Here is a 15,813-nt window from a genome sequence, read left to right as displayed (position 1 = left end):
TTAAAACAAACAAACAAACAAAGGAGTTAAAACTCTTCATGGGATAAAACAGAAAGCTTCAAACTCCACATGCTTTGGGAAGAAGAACTAAATCCATGTAGTTCATTTGGTACATCAGACCAATTCAAGTAACCACATTAGGATATTAGTGGAAATTAAGTTAGGACAAAGGCATAGTCTGGTTGATTAAACATTACAAGCCACTCCCATGGAAACTGCATCTGTTTAAAACTCAATAAAGGCAGCATGAGCTAGCAAGATTACATTGGAAGATTAATGTTTTCTAAGCTGGTACTAAAGGAAGGACAAGGTATTAAATGCAAAATCTCTCAACCCTAGGCAGAATGACTCAAGTTTACTGTACGATGAGAAATCTCCTATTAAACAAATTTGCTAGACTAAATCCATATAAAAATCATTGCATCAATTCACTTGAGCTGATTTTCAATCTTGAATTTAGAAATATGAAGTTAGCTTATATAGCATACTTTTAAGACTGCAGTATGTTTTTTCTGAAAAAAAAAATCAAAGCTAAAGAGGTTTTTGCATTAATAAAAACATAGAATATGTAATAAAAACATAGAATATGAGTATACTTTATTAACTATTTCATCAACAACTTAATGTACAGTATGAGAAAATTTAAGGCTAGCTATTTGTCCTGTCTGCCATTCCAATCAATCACAGTAATTAACAGTACTGAGCACAGATGAACATCACACTTGTTACAGCCCAAAGAGTATTTTGGTTAATTCATTTTATAGCCACTCTATAACCTCATTAATAAGTTACTTTCCCATAGAAATGGTTTATACCTATATTTTTAATTTTATAATGAGGTTATCAATTATTTAAGAAGTTGGAGAAATTCAATTTTTCCCCTTGCCACAGATAGAACAAAGAACTGCAGAGTAGCACAGATACCCAGAGCTAGAAATACTGGCACCATAAAGTATCCTGTGAGAATAATCATTATACTAAGAAGAGTGAAATTTGCCTTCATAGAGCTCCACTAATAGCATTAAAATATCTGAGGTGCAAGGTCACTTATGTTCTGCAGGCTTTATACACCAAGATACACACACAAAAAGGCTTTGGCTACCTGTGGAGAAATTGTGCTCACTCCACATACCACAGCCTCGGAAGTCTTGGCTTTTAGTATTGATCAACATTTCAGAGAATACCACTAGTTTTGATATTTTAAGATTCCATGTTTGCTAGCCAATTAGCTAATGACTACACTGAATTCCCTGATGGCTCTCAAATACAAATGTCAATTTTTGAAATAACCACTGTCTACAGCAGAGTTATACAGTCTAAGTAACAGATTACAAGCAACTCTAGAATCCTGTACTAAACCTTAGTCATGAATCATTCTGACGTATAAATATGCTGCAAGTATTTCTTTGTCTATATCTCCACTTTTATCTTATTTTTGATCTTGTTGCACTTGATTATCCCTCATATCCTCTTATGCAATGGACTGGCTTGCTCAGGGGTAACGTCAGCCCTTCAGTGTGTAAAATAGCAGTAATTCAGGATTACAGAGATATCCTAATACTTTCAAGAGACAGAAAATCCCTGTCAGATTCAAAACAGGTATGTTATATTCAGCAGCTCTTTTAGTGCTGGAGGCTGAATACAAAGTATTTTAAGGCATCTCCTGCATGTAGAAGAACTGACAGTACCCATAAAAAGCAGTGATGAGATCTCAGAGAATCCACACAAATCCAAGGAAAGATGATCAATATCTCAGAAACACTTAAGTCCAAATAAGTTCAGTGTGATTTTACTGAAGCAAGCAAAGTACAAAGGGAAAACCTAGTACTATTTGTTACTATTGAGGTTTGTTACTATAACAGACTGAATTTTTACTTGTATGAAACAAATTATGACCTCTCTCCATTAAATTTAGGTCTCAAAACAATACAACTAATTTGAAATTGGATCATATAGTGTACTTGAATAAAGCTCACAAAAAATTTCATACATTTTAAAGAGGGTCCTGAGACTAATTTTTAAGAAACTACTGTATTACTAGGGTTGGATTCAAACTGAAAAGGTTTTGCCCCTTCTGCCCACTTCATCCAGACACTTGAGCTGTTTAAAGCTCTGCTCTTTACAACGTAATCACCATGCTCAAGCTTACAGTCAGAACCTGCCAAATTAACTCACTCCTGAGTATTAAGAAATGAGAGAATGAATACGCACCGTTTCCATCCTGTTTGCTGAAGCAGCTGGCAATGCTTTTGTGTTTCCAGCTTGCTCTCCCCAGCCCAGTTACTCTATACACCCAATCTGGCAGGCACATTTAAACATTTACCAATTGCAAATACAAGATTCAATCATTAATTTTAATTACACGTGTCAATCATAAAGCAAGCCAGAATTTATCCTATCTACCCACTCTGATCAAAGCCTGCCAGCCATGTCTAATATTAGAGCCTGAGTGTTTAGTGAAGTTTTTTCAGCCTGTTATAAAGTTACTTACTGAGGGTTTATTAGGAACATAATTCATGTATGTCTTTTGATCTATTTGGGTCAGCTGATAATTATTTTTAAGTGTACCTGATGTTAAGTACATGGTCCCAGAGGATGCAGACTCCAGGATTTCTAGGAGCTGAGGGACTGTGGTGCATGGACAGCATTCCCAGGCCCTTAGTCATAAGGTGCACTCCAGATATTTCTTCTATCTGCCCCAGGCTAGTTAGGTTACAGGTCACTTTCAGACAGGGTTACCAAACCACCAGCTGGTTCAAGAGAAGTGCTGCTGGGACAGAATGAGGTGACAGTGCCTATGGTCCATCTAGCCTAAACTCATTTTTCTGGGAGTGAGAAGCATTCCCTGTAATTTTTGCAAGTTGAAAGAAAGTTGTACAGGGCGCAGATAAAATGTAACCTGCCTGTTCACCAGTCCCTAGCACAGATTCACTCAGAAATACTTTTTGATTAGTATAAATTATAAGGGGTAGCAATGCAATTCACATATGTCTGCTCTTCAAGTCAAACATTTCTTTTTAATAAATGTACTCACCTAGACATGTGTTAGTGAGTTAAGAACTTAAAACACTTCAATTTTATTTACTATTGTCTGGACACACAGAACCATCTAATCAAGTCACTCCTACTATTTGTTAGATCTTTGCTTGTGTTCCCTTTAGTTTGGAAATTCACCTCCTTAGTGATCTAGTTAAAGTAAATGGAAAGACCAGGTAGAGTGACTAATGAAGGGTGAAGGGGTAGGCAACTAGAGGACTCCTCCCCTCCTTTTCTCATGCGAGAACTGTGAGTGCCTTATACTCAAAAATATGCTTTTGGTCTTGTTTTGGGGTTTTTCATTTAAAAGGTTTGGCTTGTCTTTCAGTTGAATTAAGGGATTCTTAGTGTACATAGTCCTAACTATGTAGTAAGTGAAACCTATTTAGGGGTTAGCAAACACTCCTCACCCTCCCTCTTCGAAGAACTGGTGCTGCCAAAAGAGTGAGTGGAAGTGAGCATGTGTTTAAAATTCAGATCTAGAAATAACTGTGGCTTTTTTTAAAGCTTCAATTTGATGCTATCAGGTGCTACCTCTAGAAATCGCTCTTCTGTGAAAAAAAAGTATTTTAATGTATTTTTTTATGTGCACATGTACTAGTGCAGTTTATAACAACTCTATCAATATTATACGCTTCTTATTAAAACAGCTATTTGGTACCAATCTTTTTATTGCCAACTAAAACTATATGACCACTTCAGATACACAACTGGCAATGCCACCTTTACTGTAATTATTGTGCACATTAAAACTTTAAATTAATGGATTTTTTTTTTAGTGGAGCTAGGAAAAGCATCAGATACCAGTCAGTGTCATACCAAGCTTTGCTGCTAAGTGAATCACACATGATCAAAGATTACTAGATGTACTAAATTTAGTAAGCTGGATTTGTTATTTAGGTTAAACTACATGTGGACAAATTGATAAAGCAATCATGTGAGTGGGTATTAAACCACAACAAAAAATGGTACAGTAATTTGTAGCAGATTTGAGTAACTACTTAACAAAAATATTCCCCAAACAAGAAGCATATAAACAGTATGCGATTTTAATACTGTACATTCACACTACAGCAATATGAAAAATCCATAGTAACTTCATATTCTAAGCATTCCAAAGCCTTACCTTTGAAGAGCCATTGGAGTACATCTGTATCATATTTTCTGCTCCCTGTTTTACCTTCAGTTCTATATCCAATTGCTTCTTTAAGGCCATCAATCTGTTATTAGCAGAAAAACGAGGATTGCTATTTGGAGTATCAGGAGTCCTAGGACAATCTGTGAATTAAAGGTAAGATGTAATGCCTTTGTAGTGCAGAAAAGAAAAAAAACCAAAAAATCAAACCCACAAAAAATAACCTCTCTCCCCAAAAACATCCTAAACTTTCCTATTCTATTAAGTTATAGATAAACAAAGCTGGAACATCACATTTAAGAATTATAACTTGCCCTCCTGTCCAGAGCTACTTTGCAACAGCACTGCAAATGCTCCTTAACATGAAAAGCCTTACAAAAGCCAAGCAACTCCTACACATGTCCTAATCATATGAATCACTTCCGGGGGTGGTAAAATAGGCAGGTTTGCAGCTAGGTATGTTTTCATTTCAAAAGAGATTTATTTCTTCTGCCATGTCAATTACAAATGCAGTTTTCTATTAAGCTTTGTTACAACCATGATTTTAAACCTAAATGTTTCAAAACCACACAAACTTGGACAATGATATTCAATATTAATGAGCATGCTCCAAAATCAGATATTAAGTAGATCCTCATCGATTCTCATGTGAATGCTGCAGACACAGTTGATGTCAAAATTAAGGATAGATAAAATGAGCCATTTCCTTAGTCCTAAAGCTGAATGAATTTGCTCTGGAATTGTAACAGAATCCTGGGATAATTGGATATATAGGCAGACAGGTTATTGAACTGATCTGCAGGAAGGATAAAGCTTCTGTTTGACAATATTGCCATGTTTAGATCTCCATCTTACTGGATTAATTTAATGGAATGCAAGTCTGTTCTATCAATCAATTTATATAGGCAAACTCCCTAACTTTTCTATCCTCTTCCAGAAAAGTCTCGTAATCACTGGCTCGTATTTCAGCTTCTGCAAAATGAACTGTGAGTGAACTCAAAGTGGCCACTCAACTATTTCCTAGTGCTTAAGTATTTTCAACACAACTGTCCTTTAACCAAATATCAGTCCCAATGGCTTCTATTTCAATTTTTTTCTAAGAGGATGACTTATGTCCACTGTAATAATGTTGGAGGGTTTTTTGTTGATGTCTTCTACCCTAGCATCTGATAGAATACCTTCTTTATGGGAAAATGACATTTGACGGTTTCCTGGAAGGTAGTATTTGCCCAATACCAAGCCTACAGTCTTTTCCCCCCAGTTTTAATTAATTTTTCTTTAATTAAAATTAGGATAATGGATTGAGTTACTGGAATCCTCAATTATTAGAAAGTGTAGGCATTGCACTGGTAACTTAAAAATTATTAATTATGGGATGTCATGGGAGGAGGTGTCTCATCTGCCATTTCTTCCACAGACAGTTCTGATTAAATGCATTTTACTTTCAATTTTGCTGTCTAATTTTCTCCTGAATTGCAAACTTTGCTGAGGATACATACAGATTTCTTGTAAGGAGAGTTTTTAATTTCCTCTTCTGCTGATTCAGTCTTCACTTCACACCACTTTAAAGACTCTTACTGCATCCTCACTACTTAAAGGTAGTACAAAAAATACCAGATGTTTAAAAAAAATTTAAAAATTCCTCATCTGTTTTGTCATTCATTCTCTCCTCAACGTTTTGGCTTGGTTTCTCTGCGAAACACTGCAATTGAACAGCTTTACCTTAAATCTGTTACTAATCAAAAAAAGATTAACAACACGCTTTCCTCTCACATCTTCACATTCAACTAATCCTCACCTAATAACCCATCCAAAAATTAGAACAAACATGAGACTTGAAAGTCCCAGCGTCAGGTCTGCCTGTAAGTAGATTAATCGCATAAATGAGTATTTACCAACTTTAGATTTATGGTGCAGGCCTCTGCCACTTAAAGATCCCAGCCCTCTGATGATCTCTGGGAAGACTGTGATGTTCCTGAAGTCTGCTTTCATAGCTTTTTAAGATGCACACAGGCTGTCTTCCTTTGCATTAAAACAATACTCAAGTTGCAAGTCAAGGACTAATTAGAGATAGCACGGTTCAGGTTGCCCGGGCAGCTGTTATTATCTCCCTTCAGTGTCTGCACTGTGAAGGTGTAACCACATCACTCACCTGGGTCACCTCACAAGTTGGTCTGCAGTTGTGGACCTAAAGTCCCCTCTACAATTTCATTTAGTTCACTGATTCTACTGGGTTTTTGGCACCAACAGCAAAGGAAACTTTTCTGCAGGATGGACTAATTGCTAGGAAGAAATTATTTTTTGCTTTTATGCATAATAGCTGCTCACTAAACTCCTGAATACAGAACAGTATAGTTTCTTAACAAATACTTAAAAAAAAAAATTTAAAAAAAATGTATCAACAGTTTTTCAGAAATTGCTTCCAAGTGACTGCTCCTCCCCCTAAACCCCACTACAATTCAGTAAGCAGCCTGAGGCAGCTTCTTATTGAAGAATTCAGATTAAAGTTTTAAGTCAGCCAGACAAACTGGTCCTATTATGGAAAGCGTTGACAACCTTAGCAGCAGCACTACAAGCTCCATCTGTATTAGCTGTTCCCTCTCTCTTTGTAATGTCTAGTGAGCATGTAATCACTTCAGTATGGCTGGTTATCTCTGATCTATTTGTGTAAAGTGCTATGCAGAGGGGCTCAAATCTCATCTGGAGACATTTAATCACCTTCACAATACAAGTCAGTAATACTTTCATTCAGATAATTGCAATCAGTGGGATATATGTATCTGCTTAAAGTGAAACCAGAGTTAAGTACTCATACCAAATTGGTATTTCACTCAAGTAAGCTAGGGAATAGGGAAAATAAGAGATTCCCCAGTTTGCCACAGGTGTTGGTCAGTAAGTACAGTGCAAGACTTGTCATTTTGGATGCATTCAAGTCTGACTTTGCAGAGGACAGCAAGAGCTTTGCTGGGATATTGATTAGTGGCCCATGGCATTTCCTTCTTGATAGTGAATATCAACTGAAGTTACATGTCTTTCAAGTGAACTTGACTCAATTTCAAGTAACCAGCATGTTGGTTTTGCTGAACAACTACGAATATTGTTGCTTAACATTAATGAGTTTTGAGCTGCTTGTTAGCACACATCCAGCAACTGGAATGAGCTGCAGTACTGCTTCCCCGGCACCTGCAATACCCTGTTTTCATGAAAATATACCTATAAGACTTAAAATAAGTGAATAGTGGTTTTGTTGTTGTGTTTGTGAGCTTTTTGTCTTGTTTTGGTTTTGTTTCCTTGTTTGTTTGTGTTTTGGGATTTTTTGTTTTTTTCTTCGATCTCTGGACTGCATCAGGACAATGGCAGTTTTCAGACTGATATATTTATCTTAATAATGGTCTTTGCTCTTCTGAAAACCTTTGCACTATGCATAGTGCTTACCAGCAAACACTTCTTGCTTCTCAGTTGCCTTTTACCAGCACTCCCATCTAAATTGTATTTATTTGAGTAGTGACACCAGTCTACCCTTCTGAGACTGCTGCTCCCTCCTTCAGGGACTCTTTCCCAGATGCTACATAATCAAGTTCTTCAATTATCTGTATGAAATAGAGAACATCAATCCTGGAAACTTTTGAAGTTGAACTGAATTTCAATTGAGTAATAGCTAATCTTATCTACTAAACAAGTGCCCTTTACTAAGGGCAAATCATGCCTGACAAATCTGATAGCCTTCTGTGATGGGGCTACAGCGTTGGTAGATAAGTGAAGAGCAACTGATGTCATCTAACTGGACTCGTGGAAAGCTTTCGACATTGTCCCACACAACATCCTTGTCTCTAAACTGGAGAGAAAAGGACTTGGCAGATGGACCACTCAGTGGATGAGAAATTGGCTGGATAGTCACACTGAAAATGTTGTGGTCAACGGCTCAAAGTCCAAGTTGAGATCAGTAATGAGTGGTGCTCCTCAGGGGTTAGTACTGGATCCAGTGCTGTTTAACTTCTTTGCTGGCAATAGGGACAGTGGGATTGAGTGAACCCTCTGCAAATTTGCTGATGACACAAAGCTGTGTGGTGTGGTTGATGCACTGGAGGGAAGGGGTGCTATCCAGAAGGACCTTGAGAGGCCTGACAAATGGGCCTGTGCAAACTACATGAAGTTCAACAAGGCCAAGTGCAAGGTCCTGCACCTGGCTCGAGGCAATCCTAAACACAAATACAGGCAGAGTGGAGAATGGATTGAGAGCAGCCCTTAGCAGAAGGACATGGGGGTGCTTGTTGATCAAAAGCTCAACGTGAGGCAGCAGTGTGTGCTTGCTGCCCAGAAAGCCAAGAGTACCCTGGGCTTTATCAAAAGAAGTGTTGCCAGCAGGTCAGCAGGCCAAGGGATGTGATCTTCCCCTCTACTCTGCTCTGGTGAGACCCCCACCTCAAGTACTGTGTTCAGATCTGGAGCCCCTAACATATGAACACATGGATCTGTTGGCATGAGTTCAGAGTATTGTCATAAAGATGATCAGAGGGCTGGAGCACTTCTGCTATAAAGACAGACAGAGAGAATTGGGGTTGTTCAGCCTAGAGAAGAGAAGGCTCAGTGGAGACCTTACAGCAGCCTCCCAGTATCTTAAGAGGGCTACAAGAAAGCTGGAGAGGGACTCTTCACAAGGGCACGTAGTGATAGGATGAGGGGGAATGGTTTGAAGTTGAAAGAGGGGAGATGTAGATTAGATATTAGGAAGAAGTTCTTTAGTGGGAGGGTGGTAAAACACTGGAACAGGCTGCCCAGGGAAGCTGTGCATGCCCCCTTCCTCGAAGTGTTCAAGGCCAAGCTGGATGGGGCTTTGAGCAACCTGGTCTAGTGGGAGGGAGGTATATCTGCCCATGCAGGGGGGCTAGAAATGGATGATCTTTAGGGTCCCTTCCAATCCAAACCATTCCATGATTCTAAGTGGCAAGAGATTGCCTCAAATTGCTTCAATAATGTTATTTGAAATTAAGGTTCTCAAAAGTTACCAGAAAATTCCTATGGATATGAGTGTTGTAGGTGGAATCTGTTGTCTATGAAGTCACTGCCTCTACCAACTTGACTGCTACCAATTTCCAGTAGCTGGTTTTACATAGACACTTGGGTGCCTGCCAGATGAACCAAGTAATTTGTAGGGGAAAAAAAAAAAATCTCCAGTCAGTCTCTCTCTCTCTCACTCTCCTGTCAGCTAGTCATACTCTTGAAATAATTTATTTTCTTTGTGAACCCTACAGCCAAATTTGATGCAAAGTGGATAGCTTAGAAGTTAGTTTGGAGAATGGAAGAGGAGGCATGAACTTCAGTCTATTTGATTTTATGTTCTCCACATTTTATCCAGTCTCCTCAATGCCCTCAAAGTTTTTTCTATGATCTAGCTTCCCTATCCACCTTCACCTCAGCTCTATGGAACAAATCAATATCCCAATTTATGTATATCCTACATATCAACTGTATGCCTAATTAAACCAGTGACTTGCTGTAGGTAAGCTATTTTAATCTTACACCTCACTGAGCCATATTAAAAACCACAATCTCTGCTGCTAGTTTTTAGACACGAATTGTAATTTAATCTGTGCTACTGTGTGGAAACGTGTTTTCAAGATACCAAACTTGTTCATCTCCAAGACGGAAACAGTCATCCCCATGTTATAAATGAAATTAAATTTCTCTGCTTTGCAGCAGCCATGACCACTAGCCTTGTTCTACTCATTTTGTATTGCTGTGTTCTGCTTCACTTTTAATAACTGACCAACAAATTTTAAAACTCTGTGTCCTAGTATGACTAATACAGTCCATGATAAGGGCAGAGCTGGGTACAAAGTCTCAATTCCAAAACAAATCTAGATGCACCAGGAACCCTATAATGTAAAGTAAACCTAAGATAGACTAAAAGTAGTCTCTGAATCATACATCCGCATCACTCTGAATCATACAAATCTACCCTCACGCTCAGTAATACAGCTTTTTGGCAAACTCTACTTTTTGGTTAAGGTTTAACACCAATTCTTCAAATAGTTGTGAAAAAGAATTCCTCTGGCATTAGGACATGGAAAGCCTGCAGCTCAAAGCAAACTACCATCAAAACATCCCAATGTATTTGAAGTAGAACGTTATTAAAACCCCTTTTTCTGCAGATGAATTAGCACTACATTTAATAGTTCTAACATGTATCGATTCCAGTGTGCTGATTACAAATAAGTTATACCACAAATCAGGGGTTTGTTAAAAAATTACTGTAAGCTACACTTGATACCACAAGTAACAGAAGGAGTCTCAATAAATTGCACGGCACTTTTCAGCTCTCAGTATGGAGCATTGTACAAATATATGTTCACACCCACTTTTTACATATAGGAACCAAGAATGATTAAATGACTTCTCCAATTTACCACAATAACCTTTCTAGCAACTGACAGAAACGGTCCAAAAATCTTCAAAGTTCAGGCCTGATAGGTCAGACAGTGTTACTTCTCAATGAATCTCAGTCCTGCCTTAGCTACTTAGAACCTTCAAAAACCTATACAATATACTCTAGAAGACAGGGAAAACATCACCACCTCCAAAACACATTTAACTGCATAAAGAGAACACACACCTTGACTTCCACAGCTCTTGAAACTTTTTCACCTTACTTTCAGGATTAATTCTCTGTACAGTCTAAAAATCTCCTGGGTATTTCCTTCTTACTTTTAAATTATCTGTCACTAACTGATAGGAAAAGGTCGAGCATGCACTAAAGCTGGAACTCTGAAAAATGCTAACCTCTGGAAATACTTCATTTATACATGGAGCACCCATATTCATCAGAAAATGCTAATTAAATTAATTGCCAATCCTGAGCAAAAGCAAGAATTTCCAGACTGAGATAGTGTGACCTCTCCAGAGAGGTATCTTCCGTCAGACGTCAGAGATCTTTAGGGCTGTGTGTCTATGTATTTGCTGAATACTGCTGTAGATACACACACAAGCAAACACCTACACAGTTGGCACAAAGTTTTATATTACCAACCTTATTTTGCAAAGGCCAAGCTCAATAATACCTTAGGTCAAACCTAAGACTTCGGTCTTAGGTAAAAACACTCTGAATGCAATGCACGTTAAAAACATAGTAATAAAAAGTTTAGCATGCAACAAAAGCAATTAGAAGCACGTAAATTTATCAGCCTTGCTCCTTTATCCCTTGAGGTTTTCGTGAAGTTTCTGGAAATTGAACACAAGGCAAGATGAGCCTGGATGCTAACAGAGCTCACAAGGTGCAATGGGCACTGCTGGCCTTTTCAGAAGTGTACTAAGGATGTGAACAACATTATTTGGATCTTTCTACCTAAATCATCTCTTTAGAAGTAATAAATGCTTTCTTAGGGTCTACTGAGCTTCCCAAGTCCACACAAGAACAATATTGCTCATAAACTTCCTGTGATAAGAGTTTTAAAATACTACACTGGAAGAGGGCACTCCAGCAAGAACATTCTGTGCTCACTCACTTTTCAAGTTCTACTGCTAAATGAACTTCATGAGTTCATGTCCACACAGATTTTTTATATTTAATCTATACACAGTTTGCATATGATTTTCTTTCTGTTCCACTCTTCCCATTCCTTTAAAAGCCACGCTACTGTCAACACTGAAGAGGCTTTTCATAAACCTTAGCTGATACAGAACAGAACACTTAATGCGTAATAAAAACCCAACAGCTATCAATGAATCACACATTATTGCATTCATACACGTTTCATGTTGCACCATTAGTTTGCCTCACTAGTTCCAGCTGTCCCTCCTCCCCACTCCTTGTATCTCATGAAGATCAAAAGCAAAAAACGCAGATAATACAGAGAAGACTGTGCAGGACAACACTTCTGCAGCATGTCACAGTGCCAGATAGTTCAAATTACTGACATTACCTGCCAGTATTTTCCTACATTCTTACTGTAACCAACCTTTCTTCACAAGAATGATGCAGTATTTTACTTCGCTGCCCAACCAAGTCTCTTAAGGCTTAGCATTCACTTCACAAACACACTTCAATGGTTCATGCACATTTATTAACTTTTTGCCAAGAAGAGTCTGTCTGTGCCACATAAAATCACCAGGCTGGCACCATCTCCCAACTGATTCCACAAAGCTGGAAAAGGACTGTTTACTTTCACAACATTCCATCTTAAAACACCAAGCCTAGTATTTTTAAAAAACACATTCAAAATGAGTGTACTCACTGCCATGCCACAGAAAATACTAATTAAATCCATTAGTTACAACCATTCTGTGATTCTGTGAAAATAATTTCAAATTGTCTTTAAAATGACAGCTTCTTTGTGAAATAGCCTGAAGACTTACTAAATCATCACCACAGTAAGAAACTTTTTGATAAGTTAGTTGGATAAACGGTGCAACAAAAAAACGCTCTTAAAAGTTAGATTTAAGTTTAGAAAAACCCAAGTATAAAATTTTATAATTTTTGCCCCTTTAGAATAAAAATGTGTATTAATGCTAATGCCCACAGCACTGCTCAGAGAAAATCACTGGAAAGGCACTGAAATTTGGTTTTATACAATGAAAAGCTATTAGGAAATATTACAGTAATTGAGAAAAGATTTTAATGTAGTAATATCTGGAAGTGAAGAACTGGTACATGTTAAGTTACTTTTTAGATCATTGTCAAGTTGTCTGTGAAATACAGTGCTTGTGTAAGCATACACAAGTCTTAAAGGGACTGGACACTTATTTATGAGTCAAAACAAGTAGAGATACATAGGTATGAAATTGCTTATTCCCAGAGCAATTATTTTTAAGTGAACTGGGATAAGCAAGGAAAAAGCAAGAGGAAAAAACAGATTTCACAATATGGTACCTGCAACATCTTCTGGATCCGTTACAACAATGTGTGCATTCAACTCCTGTAACTTATGATGCAAGTCTTCTAACTTCTTATTTGATTTTTTCAAGATGTTGTCCACATATGCCAAGTTCTTTTTATCTGTTGTGACCTTCCTGAGGTTCTCTGCTCCCTCCTTGATTTTAAGTTCCTTCCGTATTTCCCGCTTGATTTGGTCCTTTATTTCATCCAGCTTCTGCTGTACCATTGTATCTGAAAAGTCCAACTTCTGGGCAGTGCTCACATTCTCAGAGGCTAGAAGACTTTTGGCATCCCCCTAGAAAGAAAAACAGCAATATAACTACCAGGAAACACTGTTTCTTGACAACGGATGCTGCAAATTTAAAATGACTCAGCTTTAAGTCTCTGTATATTAAACACTCACTTTATAAGACCATTTACTAACCATGGGTCTACACTCATGTTGCCCTAAAGCAACAATCTCATCAGACATTGCATGTTATCTGGAGTTTTACAAGAGAGTTATTTTAAAATTTAGGGACATCTTTACTCTGCCTATTTTTAACTGAAAGAGATTTAAATACTTCTGGATTTGTAATGGATGTTTGCCTGGCAGCTACATGCCTCAGAGCTAATGGCTCACATTTGTAATTTTCTATATTTAATTGGGTGTTTTAAAAGACCAAATGAATACAGGAAATAAGACTAATAATTACTAATTCTGGTGATTTTTTTTAATACATTTTTTATAATACATTCACTTTAAAGACTGAAAAAGAAAAGTTAAAAAGCTTACTGGTGTTTGCAAATGTTTAAATAAATACTGACATCTTTATAAAGACTTGTCAAGATGTTACTAGAAAATAAATCTGGTAGATTTTATTTTTAAAATCCCTCAAGTAAAGCCTCTTGCTTTAAAAATAGTCATTAAAAGTCCTTCTTGTGCAAGCAAGCTACGCTGAAATAAAAGAGGAAAAAAAAGTTGCAGTGATGTGCAGGAGTTGGTGTAGTAAAGGAGCAAGGGATGAAAAGTCTTTAGACCACCAGTACAGATGAGGTATTTTTGTCTAGTATATATTTATGCATCCTTGAGAAGTTGGTGTGCTATAGAGCCTACATCAATCAAGTACAAATACAATTAATTACATAAATAATACCACCTCATGTGTGTCTTATACATGTACCCTGTACAGTGAGTAGACACTAGGTCCTACCCAAGAATTCTTAGCTAGAGATAAGAATGGGAAGATCAAAGAAGGGCTCTCCTGAATGTAGAATCTGATCCAGCCATAATTCAGGATGCATTGGGCCTGACCTACCCAAAAGACAAAAATTCCAATTATATTTCTTTTTTAAACATGATGAAGAAATTGCCTAGACTTCTGAAATATTTGGGTGGACAATAAGGTATCTGAAGTGATGATTAAAAATCTGAAAACTTCTGGGTGCAAAATTAGTTGTCATCACTAATTGACGTTAGAAACACCAACAATAATACAGCAAAGGAAAAGGTAGAAGAAAACATTCAGGAAGGAGTTCAAGAAGCAGAGCATTAGCTACTAAAGGGTAAGAACATCCCAGAACACATGATCTATAGATCCAGTCCACAGTCTCTTTGGTTTTGAAAGACTTTGGGGAAAATCATGAAGGTTGTGATTGGGTTATACATGTTAACAGATAATGCTCATTTCAATCTGTGCATATTCCAGTGATGCTCTATATTACGTAAGCAAGATCCAATCTCTTGTCCTTTAATTTTACACGTTTAATAAATAATCTTTAAACACCTTTTATTACATTTCTACATTGCTGCTACTTTTAGTACAGGAAGTTAGAAACTCAAAGAATCTTAATTTTTAAAAGAAGTCAGAGTCACCCTCTTGCCACAGAATTTATCTGTCAGTGAAAAAAGAGAACTAAGAAGCAATTTAGGAATTGCAAACTGTCTAAGAAACAACAAGAGGAAAAAAACCAAGCAAATTTATACTTCAAGTGCACTTGTATTTCCTGGAGGTATATTTCTGTTAGTGCAGATTAAAATAAATAATTTATTATGCATATGTGGAGAGGCTATTAATAGTTGTACTGGCAAATACATTACATTGCTTCCATATATAGGCATATAAAAAGAATAATTTAAAAAAAAATAATACACAATAGTGATTAGCAAATAGTAAAAAGGTCCACATCCATAATGAAGGAAACCAGCTACTGTGTGTTGTTTTCTTTTAAGAAACAACTGAAACAACAAATCCATATAGCAAATGTCTAGCAAACTACTTGTTTAAGCAATAAGTATACTCAAAATTAGATTCAGATCACCGATTTGCCTGTTTGTCTAACACATAAAAAATCAGTATGTAAAAAAAGAGCTTCAATATTAGTATACTCCTACTTAGCCTTTAAAAACAGAGATCAAAACAGTGTTTGTAAATTTAAAAAAGTTTGTATTTTTAAAACATAATCCTTTGCACTTGTTCTCAAGCTTCCTAGAAATAAACTCATCATCTACCTCCTTCAAAGTATATTATACTTTTCAAAGTTCACAGGAGAACCACAAACGGTAGATTTGAAACAATAACCACACAGAAAACAACCCCAAACCGAAAGAAAATCTTTATTCTGTATTCCAATAGCACCTGAAGTATGCTAAAATTATGCCAAGAATGTACACTTCTTAGACACAACAATGTAATTAAAATATAAATAATTCAGAAATATTCCTGACTCGAGTTTCCCAAAGAGACTTCGGTTAACTGTTTATCTATTGAATAATAATGTATTTTGTTAC

The 15,813-nt window shown here is 36.9% G+C and overlaps 1 protein-coding gene across 2 annotated transcripts in view; it reads right to left on the bottom strand.

The window, feature by feature from the left end:
- PKN2 (protein kinase N2) overlaps window positions 1-15,813 on the bottom strand; it is a 55,946-nt gene that overhangs the window by 19,757 nt on the left and 20,376 nt on the right. For both annotated transcript variants that reach the window (XM_071750617.1, XM_071750618.1), the window contains exons 2-3: window positions 13,038-13,338; window positions 4,163-4,314 (exon numbers count right to left, since the gene is read on the bottom strand). In XM_071750617.1, coding sequence (XP_071606718.1) covers window positions 4,163-4,314; window positions 13,038-13,338 — 453 coding nt within the window. The remainder of the gene's footprint in view (window positions 1-4,162; window positions 4,315-13,037; window positions 13,339-15,813) is intronic.

The sequence above is a fragment of the Heliangelus exortis genome, chromosome 8, assembly GCF_036169615.1.
Source record: "Heliangelus exortis chromosome 8, bHelExo1.hap1, whole genome shotgun sequence".
Lineage (NCBI taxonomy): Eukaryota > Metazoa > Chordata > Aves > Apodiformes > Trochilidae > Heliangelus > Heliangelus exortis.
The sequence above is the reverse complement of the archived record's forward strand: the minus strand, read 5'-3'. Positions and strand labels throughout refer to the sequence as shown.